The sequence below is a fragment of the Panthera leo genome, chromosome A2 (genome assembly GCF_018350215.1).
Source record: "Panthera leo isolate Ple1 chromosome A2, P.leo_Ple1_pat1.1, whole genome shotgun sequence".
NCBI lineage: Eukaryota > Metazoa > Chordata > Mammalia > Carnivora > Felidae > Panthera > Panthera leo.
The window spans coordinates 989,719-1,009,081 of NC_056680.1; the positions used below are offsets into that span (position 1 = coordinate 989,719).

General features: G+C 62.7%; 1 protein-coding gene across 12 annotated transcripts in view; it reads right to left on the reverse strand.

Moving 5' to 3' along the window:
* TCF3 (transcription factor 3) overlaps positions 1-10,999 on the reverse strand; it is a 31,063-nt gene extending 20,064 nt beyond the window's left edge. For all 12 annotated transcript variants that reach the window (XM_042927788.1, XM_042927787.1, XM_042927786.1 and 9 more), the window contains exons 1-3: positions 10,880-10,999; positions 8,876-9,007; positions 5,553-5,625 (exon numbers count right to left, since the gene is read on the reverse strand). In XM_042927788.1, coding sequence (XP_042783722.1) covers positions 5,553-5,625; positions 8,876-8,947 — 145 coding nt within the window. In that variant the 5' untranslated portion in view covers positions 8,948-9,007; positions 10,880-10,999. The remainder of the gene's footprint in view (positions 1-5,552; positions 5,626-8,875; positions 9,008-10,879) is intronic.
* Between the last annotated feature and the right edge of the window lie 8,364 nt (positions 11,000-19,363).

Here is a 19,363-nt window from a genome sequence, read left to right on the forward strand (position 1 = left end):
ACACAGCGAGCGGGGGAGGGGAAGAAGTCCGGGGGAGAAGAGCAGTCTGACAGCAGAACCAAGTCCGAAGAAAGGGAGCACGACGAGAGAGGAGGCAGCTTAACCGAGGACGAAGAACGAGAAGAAAGGCCAAGCAGGCTGGGAACCAAGATGTGGCCCGCCTCCCCACACACCACGACCCGTGGCCGCGCGGCTCCTGGAAGGCTAATGCGTCAGCCACCTTCAAACGTCTCCGAAGTGAGATCTTCTCCTGAGAAAACGCCACAGTTGACAGGAGGCAGGGACACAACCTCAACAGGCCCATCGCTGCAGGGCCAAACGTGGCTCGAGAAAGCATCCAAGGCAAAGAGGGCGGAGGGTGGTTCCCCAGCGCCCGCGGTCCCGCCCATCGGAGACTGTTCTGGAGCCGGGTCCAGGCACGGGCCCCACGCACCTTGGGGACATGGGCAAAGTGAGGAACGTCCCAGGGGAGAAAAAGGGCCGAGGACAGTGCCAGGACATGGCAGAGGAGGACCGCCGAGGGCCGGACCACGACGCCCTGACCACACTCACGGATGGCCACGTGTGACCAGAAGGAAACGCCCTGAGACTGATAAACACACACACACCCGTGCGCACACGGGAAGACCTATCTCAGAGCCACAGCCTGCATCAGACCCGGCCCCGCTGACAAGCCGACAGCAGGTGCCGGAGGATGGCCCCGCTGCACCCAGAAAACCAAACCCAGGCAAAACTGCAAATCATTAAGGGGTGTCGACCCGGTCGAAGCAAACAACACGGAAACCTCTCCGACACCTCGACGACCCTCACCGGAGGAGCAGGGGTGGGAAAACAAAAGTATACAAGAACCAACCGCCCCATGCTTCAGCTCCCAAGGTTTATTTTCTTCTTTTAATATTTTATTTACCTTATACCTGAGAGAGCACGCGTGTACAAGCGAGACAGGGGCAGAGAGAGAGGGAGACACAGAATCGGAAGCGGGCTCCAGGCTCCGAGCCATCAGCACAGAGCCTGATGCGGGGCTCGAACTCGTAATGCGGGATCGTGACCTGAGCAGAAGTCGGACGCTCGACCGACTGAGCCCCCCCCCCCCCCCCGCCCCGGGCGAACCTCCAAGGTTTATTGTTAAAGCCCTAAGGGTCAACACAAAAAACCTACAGGGACGGGGAAGGAACCCGGGAAACAGTGCTGTGGAGACAGCTCCTCCCAGAGTCTCCGTGAGTTTCACAGGGTGGGAGCGGGCGCAAAGGGACTATTCCCGAGAGTCTGCGGAGGCACAGCTGAGGGGGGACCGGAGCACCCCGGGAGCACCGGGCGGCCACAGACCGTTCACGGCTGCCCCGCCCGCCCGCCCGCACCCGAGGACGCGCCCTCCCAACCACCCTGAGGCGTCCTGGGCCCGAGTCTCCCGCTGACACACAACACGCTTCTCTCCGCTTGATCTGTCCTGGCGAGTGATCCTTCCCCCGAGCACGACTGTGGCCGCGCCCGCGAGTCCACCCCACCTGCGGGTTTGAGCGCCGGCTTTAACCCAACAGGTAGGTTCGAAGGAATTTCGGCCTCTCCACGCGGCCAGACCGTTTCTACTTCCCGGCCTTTTGTCTCCTCGTTTCACTGCCCTGTTACCACAGAACACGGTCTGTGCTCCCGTCTTTCTTTCTCGTTCGTCAGATTTTGCACTGTGACCGGTATGTGGTCAATCTTCATCAAGGGCGTGTGGTCCGGATGTCCCGGGCCCGGCCTTTCGAGGGCACGTGCTTCTACCAAGGACAGGCCCTCCTCGGAACTACCCGGAAGCTCTTATGTGCCCTCTGCCAGCCTCTCCATCAGTGGCCCAGGCCCGGGGCCGGGGCCGGGACCAGGACCAGGACCAGGACCAGGGCTGGGGGGGGGGGGGGGGGGTTGTCATGAGCAGTCCCAAAGGTGAGCCCACGCGTGCACACGGCTGGGAAGCTAGATCACTAACCGCCCACTTTCGCGTGTGTGCTCCACCCAGGACGGCCAGAAGCTTTCCTGCCCTCCCCCAGCGTTCCCACACACTCCTCTGCCTGACCCAGCAAGGAGCAGGCGCCTCCCCGACCCTCACGTCTGCACTGCTGACTGGACCGCGTCATCTAAGGATTTTTCAGAAGTGGCACCCAGGGTAGGACCCCGTAAACGAACAAGATCCGACCACGTAAAAATAGCCGTAGAACACCGAGACACGCTAAAACTCTCCACCGTTAGCGAGCCATAATTAAGAAAAAAGCTGCAGCCCCCATCACAAAAGACCGACGTCCTTCCCACATAAAGAACTCTGGCAAATCCCAAGAGCAGCACAGGGCAGGGCTAAAGGAAGCTGCCGCGCTGGGCGGTTTCTCGGGACGGTTAATACCCTTGGAGTTTCAGCTTCCCTGTGAGGACTTGCACAGGGTCCAGGCTTTGCGCCCGGAGCATAGTTCGCAAAAACCACCGAAGGCTGTCGTCACCAACACGCGTCACCGCTGCCGGCGTCCCGCTGGTCGGGCAACAACACAGAAGGAAGTGATGCGGCCGGCAACTTGGACGGGTCTCCGGGGAATCCCGCTCGGCCAAAAAAAAAAGCCACTCTCAGAAGGTTCCGTGCCGTACGGTTTCGCGTACGCGACGTTCTCAACGTGACAAAACCGTGAGCCGGATGATGGTAAGTCAGCTGTCGCCAGTGCAGTGGGGACAGGCGGTGGGTCAACGGGCCACACGTGGGGTGAGGCGCCCAGGACCCCCACGCACACCTGTGCAGACACGCGCGTGCACGGCACAGGAGACCAGACGCCGCCGCGCGGTACCGAGGTCAGCTCCCGCACCACGGACGAGGTCGCCGCGGGGGGAGAGGGCTGCCCTCGACCTCCGGGACAGGTCTTCGCAAGTTCCTGTCCGTCGACGAGGAGTTCAAAACAGGTGATGGATTCCCGAAAGGGCTCAAGACAGTAACGGAAAATTCATCAAGTAAGAACTCACGGCCAACACACTTTTGAGAAGTCGGCCAGCCAACCGTCTTTAATCACGTAAACGCCCACTGAAACGGCGGATTCCTGGTCGCCTACCAGGCCGGAGAGCTTTGAGGACGGTGCCGGCTGAGCGCAGGGCCCCGGACGGACGTTCTCGCCGGGAGCTCACCAGGGACACCTTCGGCAGCCAGTGCTGGCGCAGCCCTCACCGGGACCTGGTGCGCAGCGTCTGTCCCGAGTGCCGGAGACCTACCCTGAGCGCGTGTTCTGTCCCCAAGTGCGCAAAGCAGCAAGCCAGGGAAGCCACGCGGGAACGAGCTGTCCCCTGCCCGGCAGCAAGCACTTCCTGACGCCCCGCGCGGCCGGGCCCCCGGTTTCTGGCGCCAGAGAGCTCTCGCCCCAGGCCTTCCCGCAAGGGGGCCAACACAAGTATTCGCCCTTTCGGCGTTTTCCCACCCGGATCCTAACCAGAAAATTCCACCTCCGGTAGGCTGTTTCCACTTCCCTCTTTTTTCCGAAACACAGACTGCGCGGACGGACCCCCAAACACGGCTGCCGCCGGACTCCTCAACCACTCAGCTTCGACCTGAGCCACATTCACAGGCCTCCCACCAGGCCGGCACCACGGACCGCTGCCACACCAGGACGAGGCAGCAGGACCGGAAGGGGCACGGGGCCGGCGCGCCACCAGCCCCCCTGCAAGCACACACCCGCCCCCCCCCCCCCCCCCCCCACTCCCGACAGAGGGGGACCCGCCCCTCTCCCGGGCCTCCAGCGCCAGCAGGGAGAAGCCTCGGTGGGGGCCGGCCCCTGGTCCTCCGGCTCCCCGGTCCCCCCGGTCCTGGGCCCAGAGGGTCCCAAGACACACCCCCATCCCTGTTTACAAAGCACTCACGCCCACAAGCTCACTGAATCATCTGGCCACAGGCAGATGTCCTTTAACAGATGAGAAAACTGAGGCTCAGTCATGCCGCCCACCACAGGTGACACAGCACGTCCTGTGCCTGGGGCGGCAGTGAGGAGCGGCCCTGAAGCTCGGGTCTTGGGGCTCCCCGTCCCACGCCCTGGTGCCCGCTGAAGCGAGGGCTCGGGCCGGAACAACCACACGACACCCATCCAGGGCAGGGGGCGGGGGGAGACGGGGCAAGACCATCCCCGTCCAAAGTGGTCGGGGCAGGGCCAGAGGGCAGGCCAGCCTGGAGGTGCCCCTCGGCTTCGGGGACTCAGGGCTGCTGTCCAAGGAGACACTGAAGAGAAAAGGCAGCGGGGGCAGCGGCCTGGGGGAGGGGAAGGACGAAGGCACGTGCCTGTGCCGTGCATCTCCTCCCAGGAGGCCCCCAGGGCCTGACTGTGTGCCCCCAGCAGAGAAAGGGTAGCACGCCGGCTCCGGGAGAGGTTTCTAGGGGGAGGGGGCGGGATGGCCTGTGGGGACTTCCGTATCCCAGAGAGGACTCTGTCCAGCCCTGCAGCCACTTCCTCAGGCAGAGGGGAAGGCCAGCACCGGCGGGGGATGGGAGGACACAGCACGATGTCCCTCCCTTCGTTGGGGGGGTGGGGGGAGGCTGAGCACAAACCACCCTTGAAAACCCCCTCCTCCAGCCAAAGCACACGGGATGCCCCGATGGAATTCACGGACGACTCCAAGAAAGAATCTTCTATTCCAAATCCCAGAGTCACAGAAAGACACAGTCCCGATCCTGAGACCCCAGAAAGATGGCCAAGTTGCCCAAGTCCTCTCATCTCCCTGAAGGGCTCCCCCAAATCCCACCAAACAGGGTAGACTCCTCAACGTGCACAAGGCATCACTCTCTGCCCAGAGCCCTCCATGGCTCCCACCTCCTGGGCAAAAGCCCAAGTCCTCCCGGAGACCCCAAAGGCCCTGAACAACCTGCACCAGCCCCTTCTCTCTTCCTCTAACACGTCAACCCAGATCCTGCCCCAGGACCTTTGCAAGAGCTGTACCCTCTGCCTTGAACCCTCTGGTCTCCGCTCAAACATCACCTCCTTAGAGACTGTCCCCGACCACCTTGGCTTTGAGACAGTCTCCTCCCTGACCCCTCCTGTGTGTTCCTTGAGCAGAAAAGAACCGTCTGTCCCTCCCCGCAACCACGTCAGGGGCCTTCAGTGCCCGGGGAGGGTAACCAATTCATCCAGGTTTGCCAAAGACCTAGTCTGAATACTCAAAATCCCCAATCCCGGGAACACCCCTGGGTCCTCGGCAGGATGGCTGGTCACCCCAGTGTCAGATGCTGTATACGAGAGACTCGTAACACGAGCTTGGAAAAAAAACAGCCAGAAGCTGGGCCTTTCTCTGGACTCACAAGGTGAGCAAGATTTACAAAACCTAGATTCCGTGTCTCGTATCTTCTGGACCTCAGTTTCCCCCTTCAACTGGAGACCCAAGGCCCACTGAGGCCACGGGGACCTGGGAGGCTCCAGTCCTCACCTCACGTGTGCCCCACTGTAACACAGGCCCCCCACCCCCAGCGGCCCGCCCCCAAACACCTCCTCCTCTGGTTCCGAGTCTGAGAGCGGCTCTGGTCCCGCACCCCCGCCCTGTGCCGCCCCGAGGCAGCGGAGTCCTACCTGAGCCTCCAAACTGGGCACCAGCCAGGGGGGTGGGCCGGCCCTTGCCGTTGGCCCCCGGCAACGGGAACATCTGTGGGAAGAGAGAGAGAAGTGAGTGTGGGGGCTGGGCCGTCCACGGGAGACCCCAGGGGAGAGAAGGCAGAAGGCCCACACTGCACGCAGAAAAGGCCCTTCCAGCAAAGCCCGAAGGCACAGCCCGTGCCAGCGACGGAGATCTGGTAGGGTTTCAAAGCTGTCAGGGCGCCCGGCTAGGGGAGCACACGCCTCGATTCGGGGTTGGGAGTTTACTTAAAAGATGACCGTTTAAAAAAAAAAAAAACAAAAACACCGCCAGAAAAACAAACCCCAAAGCTCTGCTGTCTATGCAGTTTGTTTTGGGGCCGGCGTCACCGATCCCCGCACTTATCTGCCCTTAGAAACGACACCAAGTTTTCCTTAGGTTTCCTCCTGAAGGAGCCGGATCATTCACACTCCACGAGCGTGGGGGCAGCGAGGCGCAGGGGAGCTCAGGCCTTCCCCGAGGCCGGAAGCACCTCCCGTGTGCCCCTGACCCTGAGCAGCACGCAGCCCGGCCACTGGGCGGGAGGAGGGCGGCCTGGGCCAAGTGTCCCCCACATGCCAGATTCTGCACTCAGTGGCTACCCGGGGCCCTCATCACCAGCCTAGGCATCAAGAGAAACTGAGGCCCAAAAGGACAGGAAGCTGGAGGGATGTGGGAAAGGCTGCAGCACCCCGCCCCCCCACAGGTGACTGAGCGGTTCTCCCTAGCGCCTCCGGCCCCTACCCCACCCCCACCCCGTTTACCCGATCGGCGTTAAGTCCCCGGAGATTAAACAGCTTAGCAAGATGAGCCAGGAAAACCCAACATCAACAAACCCCTTTGCCACACAAAAACAAAACCTGTCCCATCCCTGCACCGAGTCTAGGTTCTCTAGATTCCACCTAGGGCCCGAGTGATTACGAGTGGGTGGAATCAGGGCCAGGGGCTCATCGGGGACCTGCTGATGCTCCCACCTCCCACCCCACCCCACCCACCAGGGGGTCAGGGCAGGGGGCCTGCGGGCAGGACTCTCAGGCCAGCACAGCAAGCCTGGGGAGGGCCCCGGTAAGTGGGGTCCTGTCCCCACGCCCCATTCTACAGGAGGGAAACGGAGGCCACGTGCTCACCTGGCCCCGGCGGGCTCAGGAGCAGAGCCTCATGGGAGGCGTGGAGCCTGGCGTGGAGCCTGGCGGGAAGCAGGTTCTCAGTGGGTCTGCGCCCCCTCCTGGGGGCGTGGCTGTGCTCATTCAACTGGCCCAGCCTCCCCAGGGCCCTGTTCTCCCGGAAAAGGCCCCGTTCCACTGGGTAAACTGAGGCCTGCAAGGAGAGATGGGTTGGCCTGAGCCAGGACCGGAAGTCACCCAGCCCCTGGGAGAACGGGGGCCCCACGCCAAGTGTCTGGTTTGTCCTCTAGGGTACCGGGGGCTCCGCGGATGTGGCACTTGCCACCGGGGCACTGGACCCATTCAGCCCTGACAAGGCCCCTCGTACCCTGCAGCCTGCCTTCTCTTCCGTGAGATGGACTCAGGGCCCTGAGCACGTGGGAGGCGGAAACCCCATCACACGAGGGCACCGTGGGCGCACGGGGGCCTCTGCAAGCGTCACCGGACGAGCGATGCCCACGGCACGGCCCCGGCCCCTCATCGGCCTGCTCGGGGGGCGCCCGCTGGAACACCGTGGCTCCCACCTTCCTTCCTCCCGTTCTGACGGCCGCCCCTCCCACCACTTCCCGTGACCCGGCCCCGGCGAGCGTTCCCCTCGGAGGTCTTCTCTTCCAGTCTAAACCCGGCTATTTTAAAAAATGTAAATCAACTCAGTTTCTCGGAGGCAGGCGGGAGGGGGCAGCTCCGGACGGACAGAAGGGGAGGTGGGAGATGAGCCGGGGAGCGGCCTCCGTGCTCCGGCCAGGCCTCCCTCCCTGCAACAGCACGGACGGTGCATGGCAATCCAGCTCCCAGGTCCCTCCAGGGTTGGCACAGAACGCCTTGACCCTCAGTCTCAATTTCCTCACCTGCGAAATGGGTTGTGAGCTGGAAACACGTGCGCGCGAGACGTTTGGACCCACCAAGCACAAGGGGCAGGGGAACCAGGGGCTCGGGGCTCCTGGACAGATGAGGCAAAGGGGCCAGGTCTGAACCCATGCCCACCCCCACCCCAGTCTGTTCCAGCCCAATAGTCTGTGACTTGTCAGTTTAACAAAAAAAAAAAAAAGAAAAGAAAAAAACTGAACCGCACTCTAGGTTACTCAGCCGGGAAAGCAAAAATAAAACGGGGCTTAAAAATGGCTCAAAAATACCAGTACGGCCCTTCCGGAGCTGCAGCCCCTCTGTCCCGTGGGCTGTGTTTTTCCACAGGATGGCTGGTGTCGTTTCGGTTTGGGGACTTTTGTTTTCGACAGGCCTCAGTGGCCGGGGCCTCGTACTGGCAGAGGAGTAAATTCACACTGAAAGCGCCCTCCCCCAACGTTTCAAATCAGTCCAGCGCTTGCCTGGGAGGTGCGGGAGCGGGACAGATGAATCGTGTGCGCACACGCCCGGTGCGGAGTTTCTGAAGAAAACGCTGGCCACCCCGACACTTGGGACAGGTGGCCCACTGCACAGATGGGCAAACGGAGCCCCCTGGTCCTTCACGAGGCGCCCCGGCTCCAGTCACCGAGGGAGCTCTGGCTCCCAGCCTCACCGGGCCCTGCTGAGCTGTGTGACGTCGGGAAGCCAGCACCCCTGGGAAACTCGGTCCAGCCAGGCAGGACACAGGCGTTCCGGGAAGCGTGAGGGAGACTGCCACCCGGGCCTGCCTCCCTGTGACAGCCAGGACAGCAGTGACAGCAGCAGCTCCTGCTACCCTGGGACGCCCACACTCTCCAGATCTCTGACTGCCTGCCCGCTGCTCCCCTCCCGACCGACCATCGCACGAGCCGCCACGCGGATGAATAACCGAGGTCTTAGACCTCCAACACCCGTGTCCCTGCCTCACTCGAAAGGGCCCCCACACCCGTCACCTGGTGCTAGGCACCTTTTTCTTTTTGAGTCCACGCTGGAATAAATAACCCTGATCACACCCGTTTTCCAGATCAGAAGACCAAGGCCGCTGCTTACCCACAACCAATGCACCCCAATTCCCCCAGCCAGCCCCCCGCCAGACCCCTCCGCCCAACCAACTTTGAGGCTCGGCTCTTGACTGCTGGGGTACTTCTGGCGGAAGCCTCTTTCCCAGGAACCCTGGGTGCGCAGACCCACACTGAGGCAGAGGAGGCACCCAGGAAGGCAGGGCCCTGGCTTACCATGCTGAAGTCCAGGAGATCACTGAGCTCCTTGTCCGTGCCCACGGGTGCCATCCTCTGTGGCTGGTTCATTCTCCAGTGGCAATGGTGGGCTCAGGGGGCAGGATGGGCACCTCGGCCCTAGAGACGGCCCTACAAGAGCAGAGGAGACAGACGCACAGAAAAACAGAGAAAAAGAAGAGGTCTGAGTGACCAAAACAAGAGGCAGACAGATGGGGAACGGGGGAGCTATTTAAAAAGCCCTTCCTCTAAAGGCCCCGAGGGCTTGGGTCTTCCCAGAAGGAGCCCCTTCACGACCCTGGGGGTGGGGGCAGGGCAGGCAGGACTGGGTTTGGGCCCCTGGAGACCTCTCCCCAGAGCCCTCAGGGAGTCTGAAGGATGGTGGGGGTGGGGGTCGGGAACCTGCAAACACACACTCCCTAAACTCCCTCCAAGACCACCAGGGAATCAGATTGCAAATTTTAAACTGGATGCAGGATGGGAGTGGTCCCTTCCCCAGTAGGCCAGAACCCGCCCCTCTCCCCGCATCTCTCCTTTCCAACCCCCCCCCCCCCCAGGCTTCCCCACCACCTCTCTCCCACACCCGCCAGGGAAGGGGGAGGGGGGCCCAGGCTGCATCCCAGGGGAAATTTTGTGACCCCACCCCCCCAACAGGCAGCTGTCACAGCGTGCTGAAAACCAGGTTACCCCAAACTCAAAAGCAAAAAGAACTCTCGAACAAAAAAAAAGGCAAGGGAGTTTGGTGGGGTGCCCTGTGCAGAGACCTACCTACAAAGCTTCCCTCCACCCTTAACTTCCTACCCCCACACAGAAAAACAACAGAACTCAAAAAAAGAGAAAAAAAAAAAAAAAACAATCCTAGGTTGTTTTATTGTCACGACGTATCCGGGAATTATTTTTAAGCAACTTTGAAAACATCCCTTGCCTCCCGCTGGAGGGAGGTGGAGAGGGGGTCCCCCAAACCAGGGTTTCCCCCGCACGGTCCCAGGGGCCTCCGCTCTACAACGGGGGTGGAGAGTCACCTGCCTGGCCCCATCCCCCCCAGAGAAGGGAACGGAATACGTCTCCGTCGTCCCGCGGACAGAGCGCGGGGCCCCTCCGGCTTCGGTGCCGAGCTCCCAGGCTGGGGGCGGCCCCACGGAAACCACGGAGGCTGCGGGGGAGAGGGGGTTCCAAGGTCGAGGGAGACCCAACTCCAGGAGCGGAGGAACCCCCGCTTTGTTTGCCAACCAGGGGCGAGGTGTGAAACGGCCGCCCCGGCGCACCCCCTCCCCCAAGTCCTCCCTCTCTCGCAGGGCGTGTGAAACTGACTTTGTTGAGGAGTACGAAACCGCACTTTTTTGTGGGGTGGTTGAAACCGATTTCAGGGCCGACCCGGGGGGGGGGGGGGCACTGGAAACTTGTGGGGTTGTCGCCGGACCTCGGGGGGCTGGAAACGGGCTCGGGGCGCAGAGGGCCCGGCCGCCAGCCCCAGGGGGAGGCCCCCGCGCCCGCGCGCCCCGCCCGCCGCGCCCCGCCCCCACCCCCCCGCCGCGGCCGGTGCAGGCGCGCGGCCCGGGGGCCTTTGAAGCCGGGCCGCCGCCGCCGCCGCCCCGGGCCGCGCTAACGCGGAGCAGATGTTCGCGGCCCCCGCCCCCCCCGCCCGGCCCGGCCCGGCCCTCAACCTGCGCCCGCGGGCCGCGCCGCCGCACCTTCCCCGCCAGACAAAAGGCCGCCCCCCCGCCCCCCACCAACTCCGGCGCCGGCGGAGGGGGCCCCGCCGCGGCCCCGCCCGCCGCGCCGCAAACTTTCGCCAAGTGCGGCCCGGCGGGCGGGGGGCGCGCCGCCGAAAGTTGGAGAACAATGACGCCCGGCCCGCGGCACGGCGGGGGCGAACTCCCGGACGGCGCCCCCGCCCCAACTTCCCCGGGCCCGCGGCGGCGGCTGGGGGGGGGGGGCGGCGGGGGCGGGGGGGGCGACCAACTTCGCACAAAGCCACGGGGCCCGCAGTCCCGGCGTGCTCACCTGCTCGGCGCTGCCCGGCCCGCAGTGCGCGGGGGGCGGCGGCATGAACGGCCCCCCCGGACAAAGGGGCGTCGCGCCGGGCCCCCGAGGGTCGCGCGTGGGCGGCGGCAGCGGCGCGCGTGGCCCGGCCCTCCCCGCGGCCCGCCCCGAGGGGCCCGTGCGCGGCCGGGACGCTGGCGGGGGCGGCGTGTGAGGAGCTCGCGGTGCCCGCCGCCCGCGTCGCTGGGCTCGGTCCGGCCCGCTACGCTCGCGGCCGCCGCCGCTGCCTCATCTTCCTGCGGCGGGAGACATGTTCCGCCCCCCGCCCCGCGCGCTGCCCCGCCCCCGCCAGGCCCCGCCCGCGCCCCGCCCCGCGCCCCGCCCGGCGTCGCTGCGGATCCCTCCGCCGCCGCCGCCCGCTCGGCCCGCGCCGGTCTCCGCGGCTCGCCTTCCAGCGCGCCCGCGGCAGCGGCTGGGGCTCGTGAGGCCCGGGCTCTAGGAGCAGGGGCGCCCGGTCGGGCCTCCAGCAGAAGGCTCGGGGAGGGGGCCGGGACTATCTTCCAGCGCGGAGGCGCACGCAGGATGGAACACAGCCGTGACGCAAGTGGGCGGGGACCGTGAGATGGAAAGATAAGACACGGCAGTAGTGGCCAATCGGAGGGCGCGAAACCGTGATTGGCGGGCTCGTCGGCCATTTCTGGGGCTGCCCCGCCCCCTGTCCCGCCTCCGCGGCGTCTAGCGAAGAAGGAGGTGGGACTCTCGGAGCGTTAGGCCTAGAGAACCGGTGGGGGGGGGGGGGGGGGGGGTTGGGGTTTTATTTGTCAGGTTTGCTTTGCCGCCCGCGCGGCCTCTTGGGCTGGGTCGTGTCTCAGTTCCTAGGGCTGGCCCCTGGTGCTGGCTGTTGAGAGCGGGCATCCATGGCCGGAGGACAGGATTTGGACCCATTTTGTTGGTAGAGCAATGGAAGCCAGCTCTGTTTCAGGGTCAGAGAGGCCCACAGGGAACCCGCACTGTGCGTGCCTCTGACTTGCTGGTTGCTTTGGCCTACCTGATTCTCAAGTTTGCTCATCTGTGAAACGGAATCTGGACGCAAGCCTTTTGGTTCTCAGTGGGCTGTGTCTCTTCTGGGGTCTGAAACTCTTCCCGCCTCCAGGGGCAATTCAGCTTTTGAGGACCACAGACCCTTCAGAAAGGGGATGATAAAATTATAAATGAAAATATGACAAGCTCTGGTGACTTCCTGGGTCCCCAGAAAGCCACATTCCCTTCCAGGCCTGGGAAGAAGCCATCATCCTCCTGGCCCACTGGGCTCTCGCCACCAGGGGCCTCTTTGCTGGTTTGGAAGCTGCCAGACTCCTTTTCACCTCCGGGCGGGCCCCGTTGTCCTTGCCCTGCCCTCTGTCTGGCATGTTTTTCCACTCACACCTGGAAACCCCAAATCACCACAGTTCAGTGCTGCTCCCGGCCCAGGAAGAAAAGAGGGGGTCCAGGGTGAGGAGTGAGTGGAGGGCTCAGGGGCCTCCTAGTAAAGGCACAGGCCTCTCACGCTGCACCCCAAGTAGGCTGACCGGCACCCTGATCCTTTCTAGCTCAGAGAAGCTCCCTGTGCCGCACGCCTGGAGAGGGAGGTGTGGGTCTTGGGGTCTGGGTTCGAATTCCTCATTCCTTCCCGCCTCACTGTGGCCTTGCGCAAATTGTTGACCCTCTCTGGGCCTCCGTTTCCCCCTCAGGAAAATGGAAGGCACAGCGATGGGTACAGAGTCGGTGCCCACAGCTTGTGCCCGCATCCCTCAGCCTCTCCCCACTGGCGGGCCCGCATCTGTGGCAGGGTAGTGGCCCCCTCAGTCCCCAGCTGTTCCGTGTGGCCCGACTCTGACCCCATGAGTCTGTTCCTACTCCGGCATCCCCCTATCCCGGGGAGTTTCTTGAGGACCAGGCTCGCTCAGGGTACATCAGTTCCCCCTTCCCCAAGAATGCTCAGGGTCTAACCCTTAGCGTTGGGGTTAAGGTTCCTGGAGTGGCCCTCAACACACTCACTGCAGGTGGGGGGGAAGATCCATTTGTGGACCATGCAATTATTGAGCACCAACTGGGTGCCTTTCTTGGTGCTAGGCATTGGGCCACAGGGGTGCCTGTGCCCTGCCCAGCACCTGCCCTCCGAGGCAAGATGGGCCATCAGAGGTCCTCCTTTGGTTCCAAATGTGGCTCTTTCCATCCATATGTTTGGCTGTCAGGTGCTCATGCCTGAGAGATTAAACCCATTGTACAGATGAGGATAGCAAGGCTTAGAAAGCTCCTCCCTGGGGCCCGGTCCACCCTGGGGCTCACACCTGCCAGGAGGCCCTCCCGGCACCCACAAGCCACCATTGTCCTCCCTGGGGAGGCCCAGCATGGGCTGAGTCACTGGGTGGAGCAGTCCACGGGGGCCCCCCACGCTGCCACCTCTGCCCAGCCCCGAGGCCTGGGTGAGCCCTACAAGGCCTTGGCATGAGGACAGGCAGCGGGTAGCTGGTGCCAGGGGCCCCTTGAGGCCAGCCCACAGCCCGCCCACCCCTGCCTGCCTGCCTGTGGCCTTTGTTCTCCTCTGGGTGCTCGCCTGCTGGGCCTGGGCAGGCTGGAGCCGGAGCCCTGCCTCCCCACCTGCTTCCTCCTTCCACCCAAGCCACACCCCAGGCCGGGGACCCCACATTGAGGGAGATAACCCTATTTCTGGTTGGCAAAACTAATGCCAAGAACAGATTGTCACCAGCGAGTGGGGGGATAAGGGACAGAACATAGGCATGGTGGTGGAGACTTCGGGAAGAGACACAGAAGGCATACAAGCCACGGTTGTCCACAGAGAGAATGTAATTGACTTTAGGACTTTGGGGGCATCCTCCCGACATGTGTTTTCATTTGTCTCCAAAGTGGGTACCTTCTCCTGGGGTGTGAGCAGACCCCACCCCCACCCCCCGCCACCACTCCTCCCTGCTGTTCAGAAGCCCTGGCAGGATGGAGGGGCACTGTCACTTAAGCCAGACCCCCGGCCCAGTCACCATCCCCAGCGCACACTCACACAGGGGTGATGACGGCCACAGAGGCTGGGGGCTTCTTCGTCCATTCAGGCCCCTACGGAGGGTCCTGACCCAGGCACGTCCACATGCTCGCCCTGACGCCCCTCCCCCGGGGACCTGGGTCAGGGTTCCTTCCTTCCTTCCTTCGTGCATTCTCCCTGGCTTTGGGAGGGAGGTTGGCGTCCATAGGGCCTGATGGTTGGGCCTGGGGCTGGGGGTCTCCCTGGATATACCTCCCTGGAGGTAGGCAGGAGGAAGGAGCTGCTGGCTATGCTGGATGTAAAGGGGTGGGGGGGCGGGGATATAGCTCTAGCCCCTCCCCAGGCACGACTAATCTGGCTCTGGAAGCTGTAAGGTCAAGGAAGGGAGGGGACCCAGTGACCTGCCCAGCCCCTCTTGGGGAGCCAGGGGGCCAGGGGAGCTGGGAACCGGCTGAGAGCGGCCAGCCCCCCAGCCTCATGCCTCCCATTGCCAGGTATCGGTAAATATCCAGAAGGGGCTCTTTATGTGCCCCACAGGCCCCTGACCTCCCTGGGGTGTGTCCCCGGGGCAGTGACACTTGGGTGTGACCAGAAGGATGAGAAGAGTCAGTGGGGGAACCGCAGGGGCAGAGGCTGGGAGATGGGGCCGTGCGTCATGTCTGTGAGGAGCCCTCGAGGCCCACGGGACCTAAGCCCAGAGAAATGGAAAGCAAAGGAGCCAAGGCCAGAGAGGGGTCGGGCCTTAACGGTGAGGGCACTCGAGAGCCATGGCAGGGATTTGAGCAGAAGAGAGATGTGGTCCCTATGGCTGCCCTGTGGCGGGCGGTTCAAGAGGGGAGGGGTGGAGACAGACATCAGGGGGAGAGAAGGGCTGGCCTGTGGGGGTAATGAGCAGCAGACGGGGGTGGGGGGGGGCTCTTGACGGCGTGGGGGTGAGGACACAGCCACCCATCGGCGCTGGTGCGGGGCCACCCTCCGAGCAGGGACATCTCGGCACTGGTGGCAGGAATGACTGGGGCATGGGAAGTTCACGTGCCGTCCGTGCCCAGGCCCCATGGGATGAAGCCAGCGCCCGGCCGGAGGGCTGTGCACCAGGGGCAGCAGGTGAGTGGGTGAATGCCTCAGGGCTGAGCCCCAGCCCCGGACTGAACCCCAACCCCGGCGGGGCCCCCGCTGCGGACCAGACCCAACCACACCGAGCCTCTTTCCCCCGGGCCCCAGCCGCCTCCGAGAGCCGTGCTACCTGCCGAGGGCGGCCCTTCCCCCCTCCTGGCCTGGTGCCTACGGCTCCTGACTCAGGGGCCCCCAGGGCCTGTCCTGCCACATTCCGGGGTGGCCTGTGTAAACACGGGGTGCCTCCTCGGCGGCCCCCATGGGCATTGTTCATCCTAGTTCCCGGGGACCAGGGCGTGGGCAGGGGACAGGGAGCCGGCCGGATTCCCGCCACCTGCCCACGCACCCACCCACGGGGCGGCCCCGCTCACCCCTGCCCCTGGCAGCGAGGGGGCCCTCCTGTCTCTCCCCGGCACGCGAAGGGCAAGCTTCTTCTCCTGGCGTTCTCCAGGTCCCCTGAACTTCACAGACGAGGCGACGCACACAAGCCCATGGCTCAGCTGGGGAAACTGAGGCTCAGGCCCCAGCCCGAGGCTGGCAAGGCTCACACACCGGGTTCGCCTGCCCCGCCAAGCTGTTCCCCGTGCTTCCTGGCGTCTTCCAGAAATGCGGGGAGGGCATTCCCTGCTGCCAGCACCGCACCACTCCAAGGAGCTTGGGTTTCACCCGGCGCTTCTGGGAAGAAGCCAGGAGGGCAGCGTGGTCTCTCTCGGGGCTCACACGGGCGAGCTGGCCCTCAAAGGCCCAGGCTGCTGAGGGTGACCAGGAAGAAGGCGCTGCTGGGTAATTCTGGAGCTGGTGTGGGGACTGCATGCTGCTTCCTGGGTGTGTGCTGAGGGCCACGGGGAGCCCTTGGCGGTTAGCACCCCCCCGCCCTGTACTGGCCACCCTGTCTGGAGCCGGGGCCCCACATGGACTCTTCCCTTACCTGGCTCAGCCCACGCCCCCACCTCACAGCCTCACCAGCCCCCATGCGGCTCCCCAAACAGCTCGTCCTGGCCGTCTGCTCCTCTCATTGTGCCCGGCTAGCTCTTCCTCTCCCTTCAGCTCTCAGCCTGGGTGCCGCCTCCTCCAGGAAGCCTCCCAGAGCAAGCCAGGCCCCACTCCTCTCGTAGGAGTTTTTGCAGTAATCACTGGCTCCCGTGATCACTGGATTAGGGTCCCCCAAGGGCGGGGCGCGAGGCTTTCTTACTCCATGCGGTATGGCGCACGACGGGTGCTCGTGGGTCTGGAGGGTGGCCGTGAAGACAGAGGCAGCGTGGTGTGGGGGGTTCCTGGTTCTTAAGGCCAGGTTTGGGGCCTGGGCGATGGGGTCCAGGGGAGGGAAGGAGCAGATGCCACTGGGCCCAGCTTGCCAACAGATCTGGGTTCAGATTCTGGCTCCGCCATGTTCTGGCTGTATGCCTGGGGCGGAGGCTGCCCCTCCCAGGCCTTGGTTTCCCCTTCTGAAAATCAGGGCTCGGGGAGGTCACCTCCAGGCCCTAACGGCTACTCACACCTCCCTTTCCCTGTGCACACCATACTGCATCTCACTTCGGCCCTGGGCAGTGGTGGCCACTAGAACACCCTTTTTGCAGGTGGGGAAACCGAGGCACAGAGGGATGCGCTCATTTGACCAAAGCCACATGAAGGGTTCAGTGCCCAGGACTGCCCAAGGGAGGGTCCCAGGTGGGTGTCTACTCCTGTTCTACGGGAGGGGCAGGCCAGTGGAGTCACCAGGGTGCTGGCTTTGTATCTGGCACCGTGCCCTAGTTTGTTATGCCCAGCATCTCCTGTACCAAAAGAGTGGGGGCTGTGATTGGCCCCATCGTGCAGAAGAGGACACTGAGGCCCCCCCAAAGCTGAATTAAACCACACGCGCTCCCTCCTGGCTGGGGCTTGACATTGGCCTGACTGCATGTTTGCAAAGAAAATGTAAAAGGTTGCACAAATAGGTCCCAAGAGGCCCAGGGAGGGAGGCAGGCCCTGGTTCTTCCTCTTGGGGGTGATGACCACCCCTCTGTGGGTTCCCAGGCATCTGGGCCCAGGCCTGGCTCCTACTTGCCCTCGTGTAGACAGGAGTTTTCAAATGGCCAGCAGGGAGTGTCTGAGGCGGGATCTGTGGGCGACAGATGCTTGGAGTCACCTGAACTCTCTGTACTCCTAGGATTGGAAGAGTCTCCAAACTGGCAGGCCTCGTGTACCCGTCCCACCTCCTTGCCCTCTTGAGGGGTGGGAAAGGTACAGAGCCAAGATCTATAAAAAGAAAAATCTTCAAATCTGGCTCTATAAAAACTACATGCTTCTGAATCAAACAGACACGCAGCTGAGGTTAGATGAGGTGAGACAGCTGGGGAGAAAAACATTTGTAACACTGTAACAGAGGGATTCATAGCCTTCCTATACAAAGAGTTCCTACAAATCAATAAAAAAACAACAACCCACAAAACAACCATACAGAAAGCCAGGCAAAGAAATGAACATTAGTTCAGGCAAGAAGAAATACAAATGGCAATTAAGGGACAGCAAAAAAGAAGCTTAAAGTCACTCATGTTGAAAGAAATGCAAACAGATACTCAAACAAGAAAACGCCTACTGTCTTTACAACTGGCAAAGTGGTAGACGATTGGTCACGTCCACTAGTGATGAAGCCAAGTGTGGGGGCTGCGTATTTCAATAAAGAAACTCTAAGGGCGCCTGGGTGGCTCAGTCGGTTGAGCGTCCGACTTTGGCCCAGGTCACGATCTCACGGTTCGTGGGTTCGAGCCTCTCGTCAGGCTCTGTGCCGAGGGCTCAGAGCCCGGAGCCTGCTTCTGATTCTGTGTCTCCCTCTCTTTCTGCCCCTCCCTGACTCATGCTCTCTCTCTGTCTCAGAAATAAATAAACATTAAAAGAAAAAATTAAAAAAAAAAAAAAGAAACTCTACATCCCTTTGAACTCCCCCTCCAATTTCAGTCCTAACGCTGATAAATCTGGTAACAATGAGAACACAAGCAGGGATGTGCATTAGAATTGTGGTTTGTGACGGCGAACGCTTGGAAACACTTGGAAACGACCAGGAAGAGAGGACACAGGAGGAGACCACAACGTTACCGGGAATGTCGCCCTTGCCTTACGGCCCATGGGGTCTGCACGCATATCCTGAGCAAGCAAGAGGTCTCAGGTGGACGGCTCGGATGAAATGCAAGTTTGAGACCCACGGCACCATTTTGGGGGTAGAGATTTTGTAAAGGAAAAAAGCATGTATCGAAAAAGTGCAGGAGGAAATGCCCCAGGGCTCAGCGGTTACTCTGGGCGTAGGGGGGGGACTTTCAGTTCTTACTTTATATTTATATTTAAGAAGTGGAATTAGCTGAGAAGTTGGACATTATTTTCTGGGTATGTGTGTGTTGGTATTTTTTAAATGGAAGGAAAGCTCAGTTTTCTGCCTCGCGGCTCAAGTTCTGTAACCCTGCAGAGCCACGGGATGGGGGTGGGTTTCTGCCGGGGGTGTCCCCAACCCCCTCAGTGACAGTGCCCGCTGGGTGCTCCCTGAAGGGGACGGGCCTCCGGCTGCCCTGGGGTCCTCTGGGGGAAAACCCTGGTGCTCCAGGGAGGGTCCCCCCTGCCCCCCCCCCCAGGGATCCCAGAAGGAGCAGAGCACAGGGGGCGTTGCAGAGTCCAGCGAGGCCACGCCCCCACAGAACCCCGGGTTCTTGCCAGTTAGAGGGGATTCGTCTGTGCACCACACACCGAGGTCGAGGGGGAGCCTCCCGGTCCCCGGCAGGTGCTGGGGGAGCATAGAGGGGCAGCCCCTTCACTCAGGGCAGGGACAGCCCCTAGCACTGCCCAGGAGGAACTGGGTCATGTGGGGTCATGGATCCTCTCCTGTGAAGGCCACTGGTCTCAGTTTCCCCGTTTGTACCGAGGCCGGAGGGGCGTCGAGTCCCCGCCTCTGAGCCCCGTAGGTCCCCAGCTCTTGGGTTCTCAGGGCCTGGTCTTCCCTCCCCCGCCCGTGTCCATTTCCTCCCACCCCCAGCCGGCCCCGGGGCAGGACAGAACTCCAGGTGCCAGGCTGGCCCGTGACCTCTCTGTGCCTCATGTTTACGAGGTCTGCAAAGTGGTCATGAAGAGCAAGAAACTCACCCACCAGCTCCTAATCCCCCCGGCCTGTGGTCCGGCTGTGCGAGCAACACCGGGGGCCCAGAGCCGAGCACACAGCCCAGCCCGTGCTGGGGCCTGGGCGGCCCGGAGGGGAGAGAAGGATCCAGGGAGGGGAGCGAGTAGAGGCCAGGCACCTACTATGTGCCCTAGGCCTGGTCTCCCTCCAGCGCTTCTCACCGCGGCTCCTGGGGCCTCGCGTCTCATTCCCACCTCAGGGCCTTTGCACAGCTGGTCCC